Source organism: Zeugodacus cucurbitae, chromosome 2 (genome assembly GCF_028554725.1).
Source record: "Zeugodacus cucurbitae isolate PBARC_wt_2022May chromosome 2, idZeuCucr1.2, whole genome shotgun sequence".
In the NCBI taxonomy this organism is placed as follows: domain Eukaryota; kingdom Metazoa; phylum Arthropoda; class Insecta; order Diptera; family Tephritidae; genus Zeugodacus; species Zeugodacus cucurbitae.
Window position 1 is genome coordinate 77,145,113 of NC_071667.1, and position 24,232 is coordinate 77,169,344.

The 24,232-nt window shown below is 32.0% G+C and overlaps 1 protein-coding gene and 1 long non-coding RNA gene across 4 annotated transcripts; both read left to right on the plus strand.

The window, feature by feature from the left end:
- Positions 1-280: 280 nt before the first annotated feature.
- On the plus strand, positions 281-23,793 carry LOC105211283 (actin-binding LIM protein 3). 3 transcript variants are annotated; one of them, XM_029039624.2, is made up of 12 exons: positions 281-1,099; positions 16,706-17,016; positions 17,087-17,761; positions 18,256-18,312; positions 18,640-19,166; positions 19,224-19,397; positions 19,469-19,608; positions 21,849-21,970; positions 23,128-23,194; positions 23,283-23,323; positions 23,390-23,590; positions 23,666-23,793. In XM_029039624.2, the coding sequence occupies exons 1-12, from the start codon at positions 1,096-1,098 to the stop codon at positions 23,777-23,779; spliced, it is 2,433 nt and encodes an 810-aa protein (XP_028895457.2). In that variant the 5' UTR covers positions 281-1,095; the 3' UTR covers positions 23,780-23,793. The 3 variants fall into 3 exon arrangements, with proteins under 3 accessions (XP_028895457.2, XP_028895458.2, XP_054092107.1); XM_054236132.1 differs by lacking the exon at positions 21,849-21,970 and adding an exon at positions 20,392-20,480 and having other exon boundaries at positions 283-1,099; XM_029039625.2 differs by lacking the exon at positions 21,849-21,970 and having other exon boundaries at positions 282-1,099; positions 23,171-23,194.
- Positions 3,585-6,245, plus strand: LOC128924168 (uncharacterized). The gene is made up of 2 exons (XR_008472864.1): positions 3,585-5,650; positions 5,928-6,245. It is a non-coding gene; the product is annotated as an uncharacterized LOC128924168 (long non-coding RNA).
- Positions 23,794-24,232: the final 439 nt, after the last annotated feature.

The window sequence follows — 24,232 nt, forward strand, 5'->3', positions numbered from 1 at the left end:
CCATTTTATTATATTTATTCAATTGTAAGTACGCAAACTTTCAATTACACTTCAGCGCTTTTTCACGTAACTTATATTTTATATTCTGCATTTATTTCATTACAAGCACACATTTTATTTCAAGCGCACTAAATAATTTTACAATAAATCCGACATTTATTATATTATATATTTTATATGTCATTTTAATCGCATTGTATTGCAGCGTGTGCACCCTGTTGTGGCCTTATATCGCCGCATTACAGTTTTTGATTTCGACGCAACCATTGACACAATGCCTTTTTCGCTCGACAACAGCGAAAAGGTCGTGTAGTGCTCATTCGAAAATTGAAGCAGACTCTGCTCTGACAATAGTTAATAAAAGCGGGTGTGTGGTGGTTAATTTTTTGGTGCGCAAAATTAAGGAAAATCATATTTAGTGGTGTCGATTGCAAGCGGTAGCACGCAACTCTGTAAAATTAGTATAAAATATCAAATAAACATGCTACAAAAGGCTAACTGTGTATATTAGAAATCAATAGCTTTGTAAATTCGTTTCGATCTCGATCTCGGTGTATTTGCATATGCAAACTTTTGTCCAGTGGTTCTTTAGTAAGAATTATATGTTGAAATATTGGAAGTGAAGTAAAGAGCGAAGTTAGTTGTAACTGTCTGGGCGGTAATAAATATATACGAAAAATAGAAAAAATCAACGAAGTGAAAAAGGGCGGAAAGGTGCATACGAATTAGCATTGCATTTAGCAAGTGTTGCAATTGGAAATAAGCTAAGGATAAAAATCTAGTTGGAATCGGTCAATTGGTCGATTGGTTAGTCGATAATCGTACGTACATGTTGGTACGCGCGTGTGTGTGCTATCGGTTACGGTGTAGTGTTAGTGTTAGTGGTTAAAGAAATTGTCCAATTTGTGCCGTGTTGAGTGCTGTTCCGTAAACGTGAGAAGAGTATATAGCTATAGATTGGTGTGGTGCTTTTCGAATAACACACAACAGCGGTGCGACAACAATAAAATAACAACAACGAGCGCTATCGAGTGAATTTGTAGCAGCAGACAGAGTACGTGTATTTGAGCGCCGGATAAGGGAGCATCGCGAAAGATGGGTAAGAAGAGTGCAAATTGTTGCACAAATGTGTGACAGTACATAAATATACTAATTAAATTCGTGAAATAACGGAATACAGACATGTCGTTCAACAACGTATTTTTAAATTAGTACAAGTGGAGAATTGAAGTAGTATAATGGTAGGAATTCATTAGTTAAATATTTTTATTTTTGACAATGATCTCAAATGACGGAGAGTATTCTTTCACAGAGTATTCACATACAATTCTCTCTCTGGCACATAAACACATACAGCCATACATGTCCACTCCCTGTTTTATTTTCTTTGCATCATTCATCACGGTTTGCCTTCGTTTTGCACGCAATCTGATTGTGCTCTACCGTGCCGTGTGTGTGTGTGTGTGTGTGAATGTGTTCAATCCAATTGTTTTTCGAATTTTCGAAATTCGAAGTATGATATCACCGCTACGGTCGCAGTTGTTGTAATTGCTAGTGTACGTCATTCATACTGTTATCGCTTTAGAATTTCTTATTGGATATTGTCACTATTATTGTAAACGCTTTTGAGCTCTGCTTTCAACTCAAACACGCATTATACCGTTTGTTTTCTGCTTTCAGTACTCAATGACATAAGGAGTTTCATTCAAGAAAGTAGACAAGTGCATTTTAATGCTCAATGAATTACATGATTAACCATTGAGTGTTGTAAATTCATATGCTCATTTGGTACATTCTATGGGTGTATAAGAATTTGGAAGTTTTGTTGTAATACTCACATATAATTGCATACAGACATGTGTATTAAGAATAAGTTGATATCTAATTGTATTAATTTAAAATAATTATAAAACCCGAAACTTATCAAAAAACAATTCATTATTGCCAAAGCTTGTGAAAAAGGTTAGTTTTATTTCAATACAGTTTGGGTGGCACCAAATTGTTTTTTCGTGTATAAGAAAGCATGGTCCCCCTTCCACAAAAAAATACTTTTTATTTGGGTCACGGCATTCCCTTATTATAACTAGTCAGAAAGTAGGTCAAATTTCTTATCGAAACAAAACATGACACACATGGTGGCAGGCTTATGAAGAAGGATCTAACTTTAATATTGATATTTTTGTTTTTCTTGTATTTGTGATTATATTTCTAAAAATAACTTTTACTTAATTATTATTTTTTTAAATCTGACTATGTCCAGTCCATCAGTCGCTCCTTAATGGTTGTATATCTTGTAAGATTACTTAAACCGTATAATTATGTAATAATTAAACGCTCTGCTGGTGATTTAAAATTACTTATTTTTAACTAAGAAAATAAAGGGAATATGTTCGACGTTAAACTAATTGACTTTCATTTTATAACATGTAGCAAGCATTTACAAGTGTTTCTTCATACATATGTACATGAATACTTCACGCAGTGCTAGTGTAGAAATTTAATGATGAAAAATTAATTTATTTACTCGTAATTACTTACTATGATGTAAAACTGTAAATAAGTTTCCATAAATTTAATTTGAACCTTCACATCCACTTCGTGTAGCTAGCTGTATGTATTAATTGTCATAATATGCTTTCCATTTGATGGACTGATGTAGAATATGATTATAGCAGCTAAAGTAAGTAAAGTAATTTCATTAGGTCTGCGTCTAACAAAATTTCCTTGTAATGTCCATTCCATTTTCATATTGTACATTTTGGTACCTTTGGGTTTGGTTTTTGTTTTTATGTTTGCTCTCTGTAGAAAAATTAAAAAAAAAAAACATTGATTGTTTTGTTAGACTCTTTTATAAAATTTAGTTTTTGTGCAGATAAAGAAGGCTTTTTGCTCATTTAACATATGGTGGAGTTTTTCATCAAGTTTTTTTTTTTTATGCTTAACTGAAATATTATAACTTGAAAACTAAAAAAAATCAAGTGTTTTTTAAAACACATATTTATTAAGGGGTTAGGTGGGTTTCTTAGACTAAAAACAAGGGCATTTACACATTTTTTTAAAATAAATATTATTGTATATTTCACTTATTCAATTTAATTTTCAAAGATACATATTCAAACAGTATTTTCTGAAATTTTTATTTACAAATTCTGAAAACTCAACCGTTGGCACCACATCTCCCATGACTTTTCCAAAAAAAAAAGGTCTTTTGGTGGACTTTATAACTCATGATTGGTTCATCCACAATCAATAAACCAAAAATATTTCGATAGGCCATGCATAAATCTAGTTAATGAACGAAGGAAAAAAGAAAATATTGAAATTTGAATTTTTGACATATTTTTAAACAAAAAACTCACTTGTTGTTCAAATTTTCGCCATAATAGTTGTTAAAATACAAAAAAACACCATTCATTAACTAGATAATGTTATTCCAAAGATGTTTGCAAAATTTGAACAAAATCGCTTTATAACTTTTTGAGATATCGTGTCCACCGACTTGATATATAGTTTTGAGATAAATGCTTTTAAAGTTTTACATTGGTACTAACGTGTGCCTGATGGACGGAACTTCCAAACGGACTCGGATTGAATTGATATTTTTGGATAATATTTTAAACATATCGCTATTTAATAAGACAATGATTTTTTTTCCAATTTTGATATTTTGAAGCCCACCCAACCCCTTAAATGTTTTAATTATCAGTCGGTCATTACAATCGATTAGATTTTTTTAAATGGATTTATGCAAGAATTCTATGAACCCTAAAATATTCTAATGTTATTAAATAAAATTTAATGCATAAAATATGGTACGTGACTGCAGCTGAATTGATTTTATATTGGTTTTGAATATTAATAATGATTAGCTGTTGTATATATATATTTTTAATATGTAAACTGCAAAAAAAATATTTCAGCAATTTAATATATTATAAAAACTCATTATGCTAAACTTATTGTAATTACACTCCACCCCATATCGCTACAAACGCATTGCCGAGTATATAAGTTCATACATACATACATACATACAATTTTATCTGCATTTATCAGTAGCTATGTGTTTTATCTTACATTGTGTGTCTTCGCATGGATTTGGCGATATGAAGCGATTGACTAGAGTTCGTGAATGTGGGTCACCTGCAGCACTTGACTCTCTGCCAGTTAGTTCAATTGAATTTAATTTTAATTTCCTTGTTTCTCCTTCTGGCTGCGGCGAGCGTGTGAGCGAGCGACGAAACACCTCGACTCATTTTTACACGTTTAATTTACTTTTTATTTTATTTGCATTTGCATTTTCTATATTTGTTTTTGTTTTTGTCATTTACTTCCACACATTTGCCGCATCGCTAGTCCCATCATCACATCATAGTACTTGTACTTTAGGTACTTGGATCGGATTCAGAGAGAGAGTGGCGTCCGTGCTGGGTGCTCGAATAAAGTGACTGACTGTGTGACTATTTGAAACTGTGGCAACAGCAACAACAATAGCAACAAAAACAGTAATGACGGCAACAACACAAAAAATGTCAAACATTACACAGAGTGTAGGGCAACCAAGGCGCGCGTATGTGAGTGTATGTGTGTGCGTGTGACGGTGTCAGCGCAGTGAAGGAATTGTGTGGGAGCTGTATTAGGGCGTGCATGCACGCAATTGGCTTCCGTGTGTTGGATTGCAAGTTGCTGTTGAGTTTGTTTTTCGTTTTTTAATTTCAATAACGCTCCCATCGCATGCCACAACAGTCGCAGTCTTTGGTCTTCTGAGTAGTCAGCCTTCGTTGATCATCGGGGAGTGACGTTGACCTTTTGACATCCAAGTAATATCAAAAAGTTTTCATTTTCTCAATTTGTACACACAATTCTCTGTCTGCTGAGTAGTTTGTGAAAAGTTTATTTCAATTTCAAGATTAATGCATATTGGCAGACCCATACCATTGTCTAAAGGTTATGCACAAAAATTCATTGAAGATATTTAAGGGCAGCCGGGAGGGCGATTATTCTCTCTGTATTACCATAATTCGTAAAAAATTATAAAGATTTCTTGAAAAAAATTTATTGAATTTTTTCTTTTATTATATTTTTAATTAAATAACATTTTCATATATCTGTTTCATAATATTGATTATTATGTATATTTTTATTAAAATCTTAGAAAAGTTCGAAGCATGCAGTCTCGTCCATTATTTTTGCTATGGATTTTTTCAAAAATGGAAAAAAAGTGAAATTTTAGAAAATATCGCAAAAATGTGGAAGAAATGATCTTTGAATAGGTCTCCACTCCGCAAATTATATCATACTAGCTGACTCAGCAGTCGTTGCACTGCGTGAAATTATTTGTTTTGCAAACAAAGTTGAATTTGTATAGTGTTGGAAAACATTTATTTGCGATTTTTCTAATTTTTTTTCCAATGTAACGCAGCTTAATAAACAACATTTTTTGTTTTCTGTTCCGGTGCGTAAATGTACAGAGAAGATGATTTTTCAACTCGTGAATGAAATTTATGCCTCACACCTCCAGCGACTGTCTTTGAGACCTGTTGATTGTCATCCCAAATGCAAGTCTCATTGGAAACTGAATACGTTTGAACTGAAATGGCAAATCGTTGGAACTCATAGAAATTCGTGGAATCAAGCATTCTGCCCCCTTGTAAGTCCCTTTAAAAAATTCTTGCAACTATTACATTATTCGATAGTTGCTTGAAGATTGCGAAGCATAATAAATGACAAAGCATTATAATGACAAAGAATTTAGAAATTTCACTGGATAATTCACAGCTTCGTCTTCATTTTCAACATGATCGATCGATGTGTATGAACACAAAATCCCGGAAGTTGACTTTAAGTCGTATAGATTAAGTCATCGACATCGGCTAATGTTCGGATTGATATCAAACCATTAGAAGTATTAACCGGAATTTGCCCAGTTCTTTGCAGATCTTCTGCGGTGCTATCCTGTTGCAGGAACACACGCATATTCATCATCAATCATATGGTTTTCGCGTGCCACCACAAGTACGATGACTTGAGACATGCGTTCAATTCCTCCGCCGCTGTTGATTTCGAAATAACTGAATGTGTTTGTCAATAACGATATCATTACGCCACCAAAGCGATGATTATTATTCCACAGATCTTTCATTGTTCTGTCAAGTGCTTCTAGAAAATTGCGCTCATCTCATATATGTTTCATAGATTTGCATGTTTAACTGAAGCTACAGTGTCGTATGTGCCGTTCTTCCAACTTCAAGTAGCGTTGCTGCAATTCCAGTAGATGCGAGAGCCAACGTAATGCCATTTTGAGATCGAATTGTTGCCAAAATCCCGGTTTTTACACATTTACCACTGTTTCTTAGCTCCTATTGGTAGTGATGCTATATAGCCTATAGCCTTCTTCGATAAATGGACTATCCAACACAAAAAGAATTATTCAATTCGAACCAGTAGTTTCGGAGATTAGTGCGTTCAAACAAACAAACTCTTCAGCTTTATAATATTAGTATAGATTTGAAATTAGCCCTTTTAGACACGCAGATATCAAAGTCCTACTTCTAATGCTCCTAATTCAGATCTGAATGAATCATATCATATCTGCTCCAGAAAAGTTGCTATTCATAGCCATAAAACTAATGGATTAATAAATGATGGAACAAAATTTTCTCATTAATTTCATATTAATCTATATGTAAAAATATATTATTATTATAATTCTTCTCCTGAAGTTACATTTTGTTTGACTTACTTTTTGTATTGTAATTTGGCTAAAAGAGTTTTAATTACCTTTCACATTAGGAGATATCCAATCAATCCGTCAAAAATACATAAAAACATAACCAAATATTAAATGAATGAACTAAATACATATCGAAGTGTGTTTATATGTTTTACTTATAATATGTATAAACATATGTATGCACACCAGCATTTACATACACGAAATAAATCGTTCGCATGTACATACATAACTGCTCAATTAGCGGCTCCGGATGACATCATCGACTCCACTTGAAGGCTTAACCATGTCATATGAGTGAGCCTACAAGCATACACACTAAATAGAACATTTGTATATAATCATATACATACATATATATAGTAGTTTATTGGTATGTATGTATGTACATTTGAGCGTTTAAATTAATATGCTAATAAGCAGCAACTAGCATACATTTTAGCAAAAATATTTTTATTTTATTGTAAAATAAACAAAAACATTGTCGATTTCAGCATTTGAAAGAATTTTTATTTATTCTTACATATGTATAGACATTCATACATACATATGTATATTTATACAGTTGCCTGTGTATGCCAATAGCGTTGTCATTCGTTGATAACGCGCCGCTGTGAGAACTTCTGCTGTGAACAATGAAAAACTTGATTACATAATATTAACTACGCCCGACTTGTTTTAAGCAAAAAAAAAAAAAAAAAAAAAAACAACAACAACACAGCAGTAATAAAATGCATACTTTCTAACGAACGAACATTACTACTTTTTTATAGTTTTTGTTTTTGCTTTTGCTTTTGTGCTATATCGTGGCGTTAAAGTGATGTTTGCTGTGCTGAGAAGCAGTGTGAGGAGAGTGCGCCTCCAGTACGTCATACCATGACTTAACCAACTGAACCTGCAAACATTCACAGCTTTTTGTTAGTTTTTGCTTATGTGCACACATACCCACATACAGTTGTGTAAAAAAAAAAAATTATGTTTGCTATGCTTGTGTTATTTACATTTGATCATTGCTGTTTTTTCTGCAATTTAGATGTTTATGGCGTTCGTGCTTTGTGCCCACAACCAAGAGAATTTAATGAAATTTATAAAAAAATAATTTGTTTTTTTTTTTTTATTTTATTTATTTTGGTTAGATACCACTCCATGCCCAATATGACGTCATCGCGAATTTGGTTTTTATACATACCTATGTATTTTTTCGGTGAAAAGGGAATGGAAACATAGAAATCAAAAAGGGCAATGGAAACATAGAAATCAAAATTTTTTGAATTTTTTAATTTTGTATTAAAAAAAATATATTATTTTTTAATTTTTATTTAAAAATAATATATTATTTTTTAATTTTTATTTAAAAAAATTTAATTTTTTAATTTATTTATTTTACTGATAAAGAGTTATGTTTAAACAAAATTTTAAAATTTATTTTATTATTAAAAAAATAAATGTTTTAAATTTTTTATTATTAAAAAAAATTAATTTTTAATTAATAAATTAAAAAAAAAAATATTTTATTATTAAAGAAATATTTTTTTCCAATTAAATTTTTTGTACACCACTGTAGCTGTGTGCATTTCTTGACAGCGCTTCATTTGACCCACCTAACTCACAAACGCACAATTTAACATTATATATGTATGTAATTACATGTATCTGTATGTTTGTTCGAAATTGAATTCATTTACTGCACAAGTACTTAAACGCTCTATCAAGTCATTATAAATGTACATTTGTGTATACAAATGCGCTCACCACTGTACATATGCATGTATGTATGTATGTATGCACAGCCGGCGTGCACATTCACTTAAGTCTCCACCTGTTTGCCATGTGCATGTGCGTATGTGTCGGTGAGTGAGAGAAAAGCAAAATCATTATTGCCTTATCATCTATGGATAATTGAATTTTCGTTTTTTTACTATTTTACTCTATTGTCTTTTGCTTTTTGCTGAAAATGAATTGTAATTCATCTTAAAATACTTCTTATAAACGATTGTCTGTGTGTTGGAAATAAAAAGAAACTTACATAAATAAAAATAAATAAAAAAGAGTCATAATAATTGATGTGGTTTTACTATATGCTATATACGAACGTTTGTATGTACATATGTATGTCTGTGTGTGTAGCGCTATATTAAAGTAGCTTAAGTTGACTGGAGCTAAGTTAGAAATTTTTGATTTTAAGTAAATTATTTTTTTTTTTATTATTTTCATTTTATTTAATAGATACTTTAAGTAAAAAAAAAATAAATTTCGAGTCTCGAATATATTAATGAAAATAACTATATTTTTTCCCAGAAACTTAAGACGTCTTGTGCTATTTTCGCATATTGACACAGATTTACTATGTTCTATTTAAGTATTTATGGACATCTAGAGGTGTGTTCAAAAAATAACGGGAATTTTCGTGTTTGAAATCGACTACATTAGTGTTGTCGTCTTTAAAATAGTCTCCATTCGATATCTTGCACTTATGCCAGCGCTTCTTCCTATCGTCGAAACACTTCCCAAACTCGGTTTTTGGATTACCCTTTGTCTTTTTATGCTTTTAAAACAACAGCTCTTTAGGGTTCTCTTTATTTCTGGAAAAGGAAAAAGTCACACGGAATCATTGACCCAGAATTCACGAACAAGCAACGAAATGTGAGCTTTTGAAACGAAAACGAAAATCGCCAAACTCATACAAATACGCCTACCCTTAGCGGCTGCTACCGACAAAGTAGGCAATGAATTCAACTAAAAATTTTAGACAATTAGACTCTCCCTACCCATGAAAATTTAAATATTATACAATTCCCGTTATTTTTTGAACAAACCACTATATGTGTCAAAGTTTAGTGTTTTCCTTTTAATTTTATGAAATTAGGTTTCTATTGTTTTTTGGCTGGTTTAAGAAAACAACTAAGACTAGACAGCTTCCGTTTTTCAAAATTTATTTTTATGTATTCATATTTCGGAATATACATTATTTATGTATGTATGTATATATTTTTTTGTGTATAAATATAATTTTTATATATACTGTATGTATATTGAACTAATTTTCTTCTTTTTAAACACAATTTAAAATTGTTTTCTAACACCGTCAGAGCTTTTTGTTTATTTACTTATGTTCATGCCTGCCCACTAAATGTGTGTTTGTACATATTTTTACTAAAATTTGCCAAACTAAATACCTTTGTTGTGATTCAGTAGGACTGAATTCAAGAAAAATACAAAAAAAAAATTCTCAAATAAATCTCTATAAAGTTATTTTTGGCAACTTATTCAAAGTAAAATGCCGTTGTGGGGCATAAATCGAATTATTTTCAAGTACATACATACCTACATACAAGCAAAGGTGTAATCTAAATTTTTATATATTTTCAATTACATATCTCTTTAATATTGACATATGAAATGATATAAAAGTGTATATTTACTTTAAAGTTTAAATATTTGCTCGTCTAACATTTTTCGGCAAGCATTTGCTTAAAAATCACCTTTATTTCTATCATTTCAAACCACTTTGGTCGCTGGTATATCAATATCGAAATTTTCTCTTAACTCGTGACACGCTCTAGTGTGCAAACATTTAGTCATATTATGTATGTTCGTGAGTTCGTTAAAATGGCAATCACTTAAAATGGTATGATCAGTCGAAATCTTATATAACACACCTGCATTTATTGATTACTTCTTATCGCAGTTAGTATTTATTCTACTCGCTCTTCTAAGATATCTACATACATACGTACATACTCGTATTTGCACTGATTTCTAAGTTGATGACGTCTTCACTCTCTACATAATTATATTGCTCCGAAGTATTTTTATTGCAGTCAGCGATAAAGTAGAAATAGAGCTATCGAAAAATATTTGGTAAAATTTCGCAAATTCCTTGGAATTAAAGAAATTGAAAATGTATAAAATTTTAATTCGAAAAAGAAAAATGTAGGAGAATTCTTCATAGCTTTTTAACACTTTATATTAACGAAATAATATTTCATATTAAATTTGTGATATTTGGCTGACAGCTAATTTCCATTTCTCTACATACAAATTTATAAAGAAATGACATATGATGTACATATTCTATCTACTATATACAATACTATATAATATTAAATATATGTACATATGTATGCTATTATTTAAGATTTTCATTCACACATACAACCGTTCATATGCCAGTATAGCGTTCGATATCCAATTTTCCAATTATGAGTCTCAAAGATTCATACAAATATAGTATAAATATTAGCACCTAGAGAAGGCAAAGAGCAAATCAACGAAGATAACAGTGAAAAGCAATGCGAAAACACACCTACAATTAGTCACAGAATTGTGTATACAGATGGATTTCCAAAGGAATTGTACAAATAAGAGCAACACAAGTTTATTTTTTTTATATTTTTACTCATCCTTGGTATTCATCTAGTTGTTGTACTCAATTCGAATGAAATTCATAATAATTTAAATTTTCAAAGCTTTAATGATTTAATTGTGTTGTGAAAGTAATACCAAATATTAGTACATAATTAACAGTATTAATGCAATTAAAAAAAATTATAAATAATTTGATATTTCCTGCAAGTATGAATAATATGTGAGACCACCTGTCGCTGTTATGACTTTTTAATGTTGTAATTCTTTCTTTCATTTTGTCTCACAAACTTCTTTTACGACCATTGACCCAATGAACACTACTTCATTTAACTACAGTTCAAATTTTAGCTTCTTTTTAGGCTATAGCCATACTGTAGTACTCCGGGGTCGCACCTAGAGCCTAGAGGCATAATTTAGTCCCATCTGCGAATGCTCTAAAAAAAACTTGGAGAGCTACTCAGTTTTCGCAAAATCGAGATCACTTTCTATTTATAACGAAGAATTTGTTCCGTAATAATCCATGTAAATACTCTTAATATGTAATTCTTTTATTGTTTTGGAAGCCTCTTCAGTAAATTTAGAAACACTAATATTAAGGATTACTTGTACCTAAGACACTATTTTTTAGACATGTGGTTTTCAAGAAGAAATAAAACGAATATAATACAATATTATGGCCCCTAGCTTATTTTAAAGCATTATTTTAAGGAGTATGGTTGCCATTATGTTTTCAAATGATTTCGAACAAGTGACTGTCGCGGCTGGCTCGAATAAATTCCAGCCGAGGCACCCAATTTTCGAACACCATCGATTGGGATCATATCTCAACAATAAATGTTGTTCCGGAGTAAGTCTGTTCATTATGAAATGGCAAACCAAATTGAGTAAAAACATCGAAAAAAGTAGTATTGTCTCATTGAAAAACACACATCTAAAAAAACAGCCGTTATTTCCTGTCTGATCGAAAGGAATTTTTAATTTTTCTACTTTTTATTCCTATTTCACTGCAGAAAAAAATAATAAAAGAACAAAATTACTTTTAAAATGCTATAAAAACTATAAATAGTTCTAACATCGATATTACGTCAGCAAAGCTCCTCAACTCGCCAATGCGATAACATATAAGCTGATAACTTATTCAACAACGCTACAATTATGTGTTTTCATTAAAAAGCTGGTCTAAAGTGATTTAATTTTTTTTTTTTTGTTTATAGTAAAGAAATAATACTATGTATTAAAATCTATACTTATAATTATAATTTACTTACAAATGTTGAATGCAATTTAACAAAATTATTGCTAAATTACTTAGTGCCAAAGTGCAAAATTTTTTTTTAATTTTATATTTAAGATGGCAATGCTTTTCAGTATAAGAATAAAGTGTACAAAAATGCGCTAATCAAATAAATGAGTAATCGGAGCTCGCAAATGCAACAGAAGTAGCTCAAGAATATGAATACATAGTCGATTTTTAATAATGCGTCAATATTGATTTTTTCAACTAATTATAATTGCAAATTAGATTAGCGAGATTAAGTAATTGATATACTTATACGCACAGCAAATATTTACGGAGACACTTATAGGAATTTTGAGGTATTGAAAATTATAATATGTAGTAGTGGGGTGAAACGACATAAATTTTGAACGAGAAATATTTTTTATTTTTAATTTTGATTTTTAATAAAAAAAAAAAAAATATTTTTAATAAAAAATTTAGAAATAAAAAATATCTCGTTATTATTTTTTATTAAAATCAAAATTTAATTTTATTCACTACACCGGAGCTTCCTTAAAATTAATTTGAACTAAATATGAATACCAGCTCTTACTTTTCTTTTCTGTTGAATTTTTGCACTTCGTCTTGTATTTTTAACTCAGCTTTTGGCGCCATCTTCTCTCTCCACTTGGCTGTCTGTGTATAGCAACGGCGGCGAGTTTATATAAGCTAATCCAGCGAATGACAATATTTTTACTGCAAAATTACACTGAATGCATTCACGATTTTATTGCCCTACTAATCCCTATACAAATGGTGAGTTCGTGGCGTGGCGTTGTACTTATAAATGAGTTGCTCCATTTATTTGGTTTTTTCCTTTTCGTTGCTATTGCATTCACACATGTGTGCCTGTGCCTCTGGCTAGGCATGCATGGCACAAGTGGTTGTATTTGTAATTTCTCTCTTTTCATTGCGCAACTCTACGGCTGGGCATCTATTTTTGTGCATATTTTGTTATTCCAGTGTGCAGGAATTTTACTTCATTCTACACGAAATCAAAAAAAATTTAAATATACATATGTACATATGTATATCCACGTTTTCATCTAGACACTTATAGAAATATACATATGTGTGTATGTATGTTGTATTTAAAGTTTCATAATTTAAAGCGCGCGTAACATAAATTATGATGTTCTCCACTTAAGTGCTCATTCTTCAAGCAATATACACTCGGTATTCATATATACATAAATTAGAGTTTTTGTATAATTATAGTAACTCCTAATTAATCTGGTGTCAATGAACAGTGAAAGAATTTGAATTTTCTTTTTATGTTAAAGTAATGAGCTTTGAATGGAGTGTATTATTTAGTAATATATTTTACAGATACACCCACTTCATTGCTTGAACCAATTTTTGTGTGCTCTAGCATATTTTAAGGTGTGGTCAGGTAGACATGGCAAGAAACGAGCTTTTTTTTACTTTTAATAGAATAAAATTCCCTTTACAAAATTGTATTAGAAAAAATACTTTATTTGAAAAATATTATTTGGGAAAAGTAAATTTACTTAGTATGAATGCAACGATCTACGTGGTGTGTTCACAAAATAACAGGAATTGTAATATTTAAAATTTCATGGATTTGGGGAGTCTAATTGTCAAAATTTGCTCCGTGTGACTTTGCCCTATTTCCACAAATCAAGAGAACCGTAAATAACTTTTACATGCATAGGAGAAATCGCTAAAATCTTATCCCAAAAATCGAGTCTTATGCACCGGCATAAGTGCATAATATCGAATGGGGACTATTTTGAAGGTGACAACTTTAATGCAGATGAATGAATAAATATTTTATTAATATTTTTTCAAAATTCCCGTTATTTTTTGAACACACTTCGTAATTGAAGAAAAATATGAATTTCTCAGAAAAAAGTGATTGTAGTCTATGAATAGAGCTGTGTTATAATTACATTAATTACATAACTACACACGTGATTCAATAGTCGTTTCACACTTGGTTTTTACTGTTCTCGATTTTATACGTCAATATGTTACCCTATAAATTATGATTTAAGATGATGAATCTTTTTCACATCAAAATTACAATCACAAGCTCTCCATTGTCTATCGCAAGACAATGGCAAACCATTGAACTCCAAATTAATCGAAAATGAATAGAAAACGTGACCTTGAAAATATATTGCATTTATTAGTTTCATGAAAGTGAAATTTGTGCTGCATTATATAAATTGGTGAGAAATCACGATCAAAATCACATGGTGACTTAGCGCTGAATTTAGTTTGATTAACTTTACATTTTATTTATTTTTTGCAAAAAGTAAAATTTGTTTGCAGATAATTTTTTTTATTGTATGTATTTCTTTCCATCATAATTCATATATATTTATTAATACATACCTACATACACCACAAATTATTAATAACACTTAACGAGTCCAAAATTTCTATTAAAACAGTAAGCAAAGAGGTCAGACAGGAAGTCACGCCATATTTGTTATTACAACAACAGTACGCTTACTATAAAGCCTTCGTTTTCAAATATGTTTCTTCATTCATACTTTGAACTTGAATTTAATTAAATATTGACCGACAATTTGTTTTCGTGTATTCATTACATTTATTATTCGTTGTATGTACATACATACATGGCATGGCATGTACATATGGAAATAAGTAATTTTTTTATTTTTTTATTTTGTTGTTTGTTGACTTAATTATAACCAGTTCGTTATATTTTTCGCTTTGTCTTTTATGAATTTCTATTTTTCACACTTTTTGCATGGACATGACAGCGGAAAACATTGTAGTTACATACACAGATTCATATAAATATGGCCTTTGCCATGCATTTTCTAATATTTTTTTTTTTGCTAGTAGGAAGTTCAAAAAATTCACGGCCTAAGAAATTACTATATTTTATGTCTTCAACTAAGAAGTTTTTTTTTGTTTAATTTATAAAAATATTTTGTATTTACATACAATAAATAGTATTTCCACCCAAACAGTGGACTATATGAACTCCGCACGCAATTAAAAAATAATTTTTTTGTAGGTTAGTTGTTCAATTGCACAATTTTTGGTTATCATTTGATTTTAAAGTACTGTTATATACACACATGAAGTTAAAGTTATTAAGTTATGTAACGGTGCATACATATCTACGATGAATCATTTATGAAAGTGTACTTTAATTTTATGTCGAAAATTAGTTTGAAAGTGTGTAATTTTACTTTACAATTTTAACGATGATGCATGTATGTACTTCCTGAGTGAAAGTGACATAAACTGACCGAAAACCAAATGTTAGCCATAACACTTGTAACACTCTCTTCTTTTGTTATGTTAACTGTTACTCGTTGTAATTAAATTGACCAAATTTCCGTTGGTAATAAAAAGGTAGGCTAAGATGAACGCTACATGCATAAATGCTTCTTTAATTTGGTAAATTGTGGTAAAGTTATGTTGAGGAAATATTTAAATGCAATTATTTAAAGCAATTCACTCCTGAGCCTAAATAAGTAACTGTCTATGCGAGGTCTGTTACGTACACATTTTTTTTTTAATTACTTTTTTTTCTCAATTTAGCCTCCTTTATGCACGATCCACTTGACCCAACAATGTTCCAACGTCTGATTTTTGGAGCTCTGTTTTTCTGAATGTCGACAAAGTGTTCCAAATGGGTGTGTTTTTCTTTTGCTTGTCTCTCATGTGAGATCTTGAAATTTTGTCTTGTTATGCTCCGTGGTAAATGTTTCCTAGGGCTTCTTAGGTTGGTTGAAGTGGCTAATTACTTTGCTCTAAGATAATATATGTAGACTATAAGTTTATTTGTTGTTTTAGTTCAGCTCTCAAAAATGTCAGAAAGTTTGGTTAGAACGCATTAACCTAACCTTTTAATCGCAAAGAGTAATGATTGTCGCTGAACTTTTGAAGAACATGCATTTCAGCATGATTTTAGAGTGTATATTCTTGATTTAAGCAATTTCTTAAAAATACATATCAATCATTACGCGGAAACTCTCATGTCAACCTGCTCATTGCTTAAGTATGGTCTAATGCCACTTTTGGATATTACAAACGGAAGTTGTTCATTAAAAAACAACATTTCGGCAGTTAGAAAAAAAATAAAACCCACATATTTAACTGTTGCAAAAAAGTCATTTTTAGTGTCTGTATGTATGTATGTATATAAACCACAAGAACAAAAATGAATTTAAAACGAAACCAGTTTTTTTTATCCCATTCCCAACATATTCAAATTGCTGCGGTTTTATTACATTTAACCAAGCAAAGCAAACCAGTCGTTACCTTTATTATTTATAAAATAAAGTCATTTTTTATGTCTTACCTTCACATTCTAGGAAAGCAAAAAATTTATTGTGCGAAATGCGATAAAAAGTGTTCAGGCGAGGTGCTACGTGTGGCCGATAAGCATTTTCACAAAGCTTGCTTTCAGTGTTGTCAATGCAAAAAGTCGCTCGCCACCGGCGGATTCTTCACCAAAGACGGCGCATATTACTGCATTCCCGACTATCAGCGTCTCTATGGCACAAAGTGTGCCGCTTGCCAGCAGTATGTCGAGGGCGAAGTGGTCTCGACCATGGGAAAGACGTATCACCAAAAGTGTTTCACGTGCTCCAAATGTAGCAACCCTTTCAAGTCTGGAAGCAAGGTGAGTTTGTGATTACTTAATTCGTAAAAGTTTTCCGAATATATTTATTACCATCATTGTTGTTTTCTAGGTAACAAATACCGGTAAAGAGGTGTTATGTGAGAATTGTATACCAGCGGCCACTTCATCGCCCGTACGACAACCGAACGCTGTCGATGTGTCGCGCAAAGAAGGCACGGTTTCACCAGTTCCAAAGGCGGAGAGTCCAACACGTGCCACGGCACATCAGCAAATGACGAGTGGTGTCGTTTCCGATAAGGCACGTTTGAAGGAGGATTATGACCCGAACGATTGTGCTGGTTGTGGTGAAATGTTGAAAGAAGGTCAAGCATTAGTTGCACTCGATCGGCAATGGCATGTTTGGTGTTTCCGCTGTAAAGCGTGTAATTCCGTGCTGAATGGCGAGTACATGGGCAAGGATGGTGTACCGTATTGTGAAAAATGCTATCAGAAGTCATTCGGTGTGAAATGCGCTTACTGCAATCGCTTTATTAGTGGCAAAGTATTGCAGGCTGGTGATAATCATCACTTCCATCCGACCTGTGCACGCTGCACCAAGTGCGGTGATCCATTCGGTGATGGCGAAGAGATGTACCTACAAGGCAGCGCTATTTGGCATCCCCGTTGCGGTCCCGGTCCCTCGGAGTCTGGCATTATTTTAAATGGTGGCGGACCGGCGGTGGGTAATGGTGCCTTTACGGACACAGAATGCGATCGCATGAGCTCGAGTGCGCTCAGTGATATGGTAAGTATGAATGGTTCGGTGTTGTGTGGAAACAAACATATGTGCTGTGGGCTAACATTATTACATATTGTAAATACATATATAATGAATATTTGTAAGCTTTATATTGGTAAATTTGTGAGTTTAAAGCATGATGAGCAGCACAAAATAATATTGCACTGTGCACTTGTACACGATTGTATAGCTGCACGTTACACCTATTACATTCCCAACCACCCTAATGCAAAGGATTATAACAGGAATTAAAAACCATCGAAGAATTGGACGAAACATATTAGCTGTCCTTGTGTGTGTGCATGCTGCTGGCTAGCACCTTGCGTTGGATACCATGCTGTCAAACCAAACGTCTCTCCGCCCTTAAATATCCCAAGAAGTCCTTATCCAGCTGTTTACCCATTTTCCTACTATTATTTATAATTTATTCCCGTTCTTATTGTTTATTATTTTAATTTTTTTCACATTTTGAGCTTGCAATGGTTTTCTGTTGTTTTCAGTACACGCGCTCCAGAACGCCGAGTTTTAATGGTTCACTTTATTCTTCTAGCCGCAAGGTTTGTTTTTCTTTAAGTTTATTTGGTTTTTTACTTTGGTTTGTACATAAGTAATTTGCATAATAATTTATTCTTAATTTTTTTATCTTTAAGTTTGGCTTTCTTGCGTTTGCGCTTTCGATATACACACTTAACAAGCAAAATCACAATAATCAAAATAAAATAGCATTTATATACACAGAATTAAAAAAAAAGATCTTCTTATAAAGTAATAATTGCTTAAATAATTAACAAAACAAGATTCTGTAGATCTGTAGATAAACTATTATTATTTTTATTATTTGCCAAATCCTCTAACAACATTGTGTGTTTCATGACATTTTACAGCACTATCGTACTGTTAGCCCTGGTCTAATTTTACGTGAATATGGCCGACCCGGTGGTGAAGATATTTCACGTATTTATACATATAGCTACTTGACAGATGCTCCACACTACTTACGCAAACCGATCGATCCGTATGACAAGATGCCCTTGTCGCCGCACTTTCATCGGCCGCCATCGTATGCCACCAGCACCGGTGGTTCGATGGCTGGCAGTCGGCCACCTTCACGACCACATTCCCGTAGTCGCAGCGCTATGAAAGTACTTGTGGATGCCATCAGATCGGAGACGCCACGTCCCAAAAGTCCTGCCATGAACAACGAAGAGCCCATAGAGCTGTCGCACTATCCCGCAGCGAAGAAACCACCACCAGGCGAAAAACCGAAAATCGAAAGAGATGATTTCCCAGCACCGCCTTATCCCTACACAGATCCGGAACGTAGACGCCGTTACAGTGAGACTTATAAGGGTGTAGCTACTTCCGATGATGACGATGAAATCGACACTACACAAAATGGTGATGTTGAGACGTAAGTAGCGGCGAATGTGTATAAAAATGGACGCGTTTTGATTTTCGTGTATTGCAGGCGTTTACAACGTGAGGCTGAGGAGCTTGAAAAATTGAATTCAGGCATTGGTTCAGCCATTGCAAAAGATCTAAAAGAGCACGCAAAATATAAAAAGTGGAAACAACAAAATTTAGATCCGAGAAATTCATCACGTACACCCTCGGCAGCCAAAGAACCCATACTCAAGTTAAGGTCTGTTGCATGAATTGTAAAATTGTATTAATTTTTCAAATTAATTTGTACTTTCTCACTACTATGTTTAGATACGAGTCGCCTATTGGTGCTTCACCATCACGTAATTTGGATCATCAGAAGCCTTTCTATGATGAAGAAATGTTTGATCGGTCGACTAGTTATAGGGGATCGTTAGGCAAATCGCTTGGTAATGCGCCCAGCTACAACGGTAAGTAACGAAGACACACGATGTGCATATATATATATATATAGAGATATAAGATTAATTAAAGGAAATATAAACGAGCTTTCGGAAAGTGGGTCTCGTTTTAGGAACACAAATACCGTAAAATATAAAATAACGTTTAAGGTTAAGTAAAAATAGTTTTGAAATTTATTTGAGCAGTTTCAAAACAAAAAAAAAACATAGTATTTATTAATCTGTTCTTCCAATTTACAAATGCCGTGTTGTAAATATGTTTTAAAATACTACATTGCCCAAAACAACGACAACTAACTATAATTAGTTTGGAGAATCAGTGAAAATCAAATTTTGCTGTCTTTATAGTTGACTGATGCCAATTGTGGTCGAGATTTTATATATAAGAGTGTTAATATCCGTCGTAATAAATCATTTACAACAAGATTTTTGTTCCTTAAAAGAAATTTATTTAATAAGTGCGCCTAAATGTATGCAACATGGCATATCTACAGATAATTAGCATTTCATTAAGTTACTTCAGAGCACTATATAAGTTATTTTACAAATAATTCATTTATTCTTTTGAATTTCATAGAATCACAGTATCGATTTTAAAAAGTCGAAATCACTTTAAAATTTTGAACTGTAGATGTATTGAAATTATCGAATTTAAATTTAAGTAAAATAGATACATTTTTGTTTATTATTAATTTAATTACCAAATTTTTTTCAAAAACATTAAAACGGTTATATTTTGTTGTGGGCCCATTATAAATGCATAATTCTAAATTACATATTTAAAAAATATAGCGATACATTCCTACCGATCTGCACCAAGACCAGGATATGGATTGAAAACGTCGACATTGCCGCCATCTATACGCAATGGCTATAGCTCCGTAAGTTTAATAAAAATAAAAACAAAACAAAATGCAGTCTCATTTGGTGCAAAAGTCATATGCTATACTCGGCTCGTTCAATTTGTTGGTGATTGGTATTGCTACGTTTCATATTGAAAACAACTCATTTGTGATTAACATTTTGTATAGTTGTTATTAACAACGCCTAGCTGGACATAACCTTTAAATTACAATATAACCTTTATATATAGCAAAAATGTATGTTTTATACACAAGCGTTTAAAAACTCTCTCAGAACTGTAACGGTACTGAAACAGTTACTGCACTACCGCCGGCGTTGTTTACTTTTTAAACCACGCAATGCCTTTCTATAACCTTTATTCTTTTCCTCGCGTATTCCCATGTTAACCCATGTTGTTACTAGTGTGGTAATAAACAATAGAAAAGGGACTATTTATGCTTATAATTATTTGTTTAACAGGGTTATATTCTTACTTAAATTGTATATAAATATTTAAGATGTACAAATTAATGGAAAATCCTTTGCCGAATTGAATATCGTTCACAATTGCTCAATTGTTTTAAACCTTTACTATATTGTATTTTATTCATATTATTTAGCGCCCTGAGTCCTTTTTAAGTAACTTATTGGAATATGTGATATAAAGTCGCGGCGTTCACCGCCAAATACTATATATATTTATAAAACATTTGATAATTAAATTACCCTTACTTTTGGCCTATTGTTACTCACTTCCAACTCTTCCTCTGAATTGTCACTATATTTTTTCTTTCAATGCTGCTTTTTGGCTTGTGTTCGTGTATACATATCTCATACCCGTGTGCACAAAATTCACATTCGCTACGGGACAACAACAACTACGCAAATATAACAATAACAAATGAATAAAATAAAAAACAACGTGAATATGTGTATGCTGTTCGACTGCCGTTTACTACTACTAAATTATCTAATGACATAATGATAACAACGTGCAATCGCGTCTCGTTCATCCTCATCAAATGGTAAACTCTTCATACTCGTCGATCATTTTTGATTTGAATTGAATTGAATTTCGCAATCTATCACCATATCATAACATATGCTTCACCTGTAATTCATTGAATATTTGAATATTTGCTTGGACGCTTCATTCTAACATCAACAACGTCATCAAATGTCTTGTGATCAACAACATTTTCTCACGCCTGCATGACCACATCATATACATTTCATATCACATGCTACCAATACAACTACAACTACTACTACATACGTACACACGTTTTTACGTATATGCACACACACACACACACTCGCCTATGTTTATGTGTTCGATTTGAAAACAAAAAATTGCAATATTTGCTTACATACATACAACTGCAACTGTTAATTGTTAATGATAGTGGTGAGCGCCTTGCGGCATGTCCCTAAACCAGGATACGGCTTGGCTCCACGCTCACATACATTCAGTGCATCCACTGCGGCTGGTGGTACAACTGCTGCTGCTGTGCACCCTGTTGCTACTGTAAGCGCTTTCAGTGTGTTGCTTTATTTCAAACTGTTTAATGATATCTTTTTTTTTAATTTCTTTATTTTTTTTATACTCCAAGTAAATAGTTGTTTGTGTTTCCCATTTTCATTTACATACTATTTGTTTGTGCTTTAATTTCCAATTTGAATTTTTAATTATTTTTCAGTTTTTTGTTTCTAACTGTAGGCAAGGAAAGAGTAAAAAATGTGTAGAGTTTATTTCACAGTTTTTTAGAAATTTAATTTTTGATTCTAATTGAATTTATTCGAAATATTGAAAGATTTGTATCAGACCAAATTGATCAAATTATATTGTTTAGAGCCTGTCATACTTTCTCTCATTCTCTGATATTAAATGAGAACAATTTTATATACTATTTGACCTAATGATACAATGTCTTCTAATTAAATGTTTATATTTTAAAAACAATTTTTTATTATTTATATATTTTTATAAAATAAATATATTTTTTAATAAAAAGGGATAGCAAAAATAAATATACAGACATATGTTCCTATATCTTTGCAGTAATAGAGTATGATCTCCGAAAAAATTTTCTAAAATGTTGATCTCTTTTACTAGTGTATAGGTTTTTAGTTTAGAATTTTAGTGTAGAGTATGGTGTAATATCTCTTATTACAAGTTATCAAATACCAATTTTTTCGAATTTTAAAGCATCTTTATTTTGGCTTGTTTTATCTTCTGTCCGTTCTTTCTAAAAATCATTTGTTCGACGAAAAACACAACAATCATCATGATAAAATACGTTTATAAAATTAAATTTATTAAATTAAAACTGATTTCTATTTTAAAAAAATATTTATTTCAACACACGGTTATAAATACATTTTTGTTTACTATTGTTGTTTTTTTCATACTATATTACAATTAGGGGTTGGTTATTGTTTTATTATTTAGTTGTTAAGTCAATTTTATTTGTTAATTTACTTTTGGCACGGCATGAAGTTGCATTATTCGTTTGGTTGGTTCTTTATTTGCACCTACTTTGTAGACTAGTCTAATTTTTTTTTGCTTCACACAAGTTTACTAGACATGCGCACATTCCAATATCAGTTCACAAAAAAAAAAAACGCCAATAGTTGTTGTGATATTTATACATTTTAAATTCTCACTCTTACCCCCGCCAATAGGATTTTTCATATGGAGGTCTTGTGGATAAAACTCATAGTACAGATTTAAGTTGCGGAAAATCAGAAGGTAAGCAAGCAATTATTATATTACATATAATAAATGTTTACAACTTTTTATTTTTTTTAACAATTTTTAAATTCACTTTCATGCGCAGCTTCAGTTGATTCCATAACGGATGGCGATAGACGCGCACTGGTAAGTTTAAATATAACTGTAAATATTAAATTTTAAATACTCAATTGCATTTTATAAACACAACAGATGGGTGGTGAGCTTCCCGCTTCTAGCACATATTCGGGTGTACTGTCCTATCATTATCCGCAAGCTGGTTTGATACGTCGGAGTTTACCCAACATGGCGCACTCTTTGCTCGTACACGAGCCGGCTAAGATTTATCCTTATCATCTATTAGTCATCACAAATTATCGTCTACCAACAGACGTTGATCGCTGCAACTTAGAGGTAACACTTCGAGCTCTACCATTTTTAAAAACACTAAAAACTAATTTTGAAAATTTTCTCATTCTCATACTTTAGCGTCATTTGTCGGATGTAGAATTCGAACATGTTTTACAATGTGCACGTTCGGAGTTCTACCGACTGCCACAATGGAGACGAAATGAGCTGAAGCGACGGGCTAAGCTGTTCTAAAAACAAAAACAAAATTACAACATTAATAGTAATAATATTGAATCAGCATTTCTTCGACGGATAACTGGCCGGATAAATAGGACTGTCTCAACACACATACACACACATACATGCACCTGCTATTGTTCTTCGTAGCATAAAAGGCAACTAAAAGCATAAACACACAAAAAAGCAAAAAATAAAAAAGAAATTTAAACTACAAACGATAATTAAAAGTATAAAAGTTCAACGTACACACTTGCTTTTTTCATAGTAAAACGTTATACAAGAGCCAATGTCAATAGCTTCGCTATTCACCACTGCTATACTCAATAGAGACAAAACTATTGCAACTGCTAGCTGCAAACGAAAAGAAACGCCAGAGACCACCCAACCCCCCTATAGTTACCAAATCGACTACCAACTATCTTCTTATAGTGTATAAGATTAAGTGGAATTGCCTGAATGCAAATA

Bases quoted from the DNA above. Each gene is read 5' to 3' on its own strand.
- LOC105211283 (XM_029039624.2), top strand. The intron at 17,017-17,086 runs GTGAGTTTGTGA...GTTGTTTTCTAG, and splicing joins CTTTCAAGTCTGGAAGCAAG to GTAACAAATACCGGTAAAGA. The intron at 23,324-23,389 runs GTAAGTTTAAAT...TAAACACAACAG, and splicing joins ATGGCGATAGACGCGCACTG to ATGGGTGGTGAGCTTCCCGC.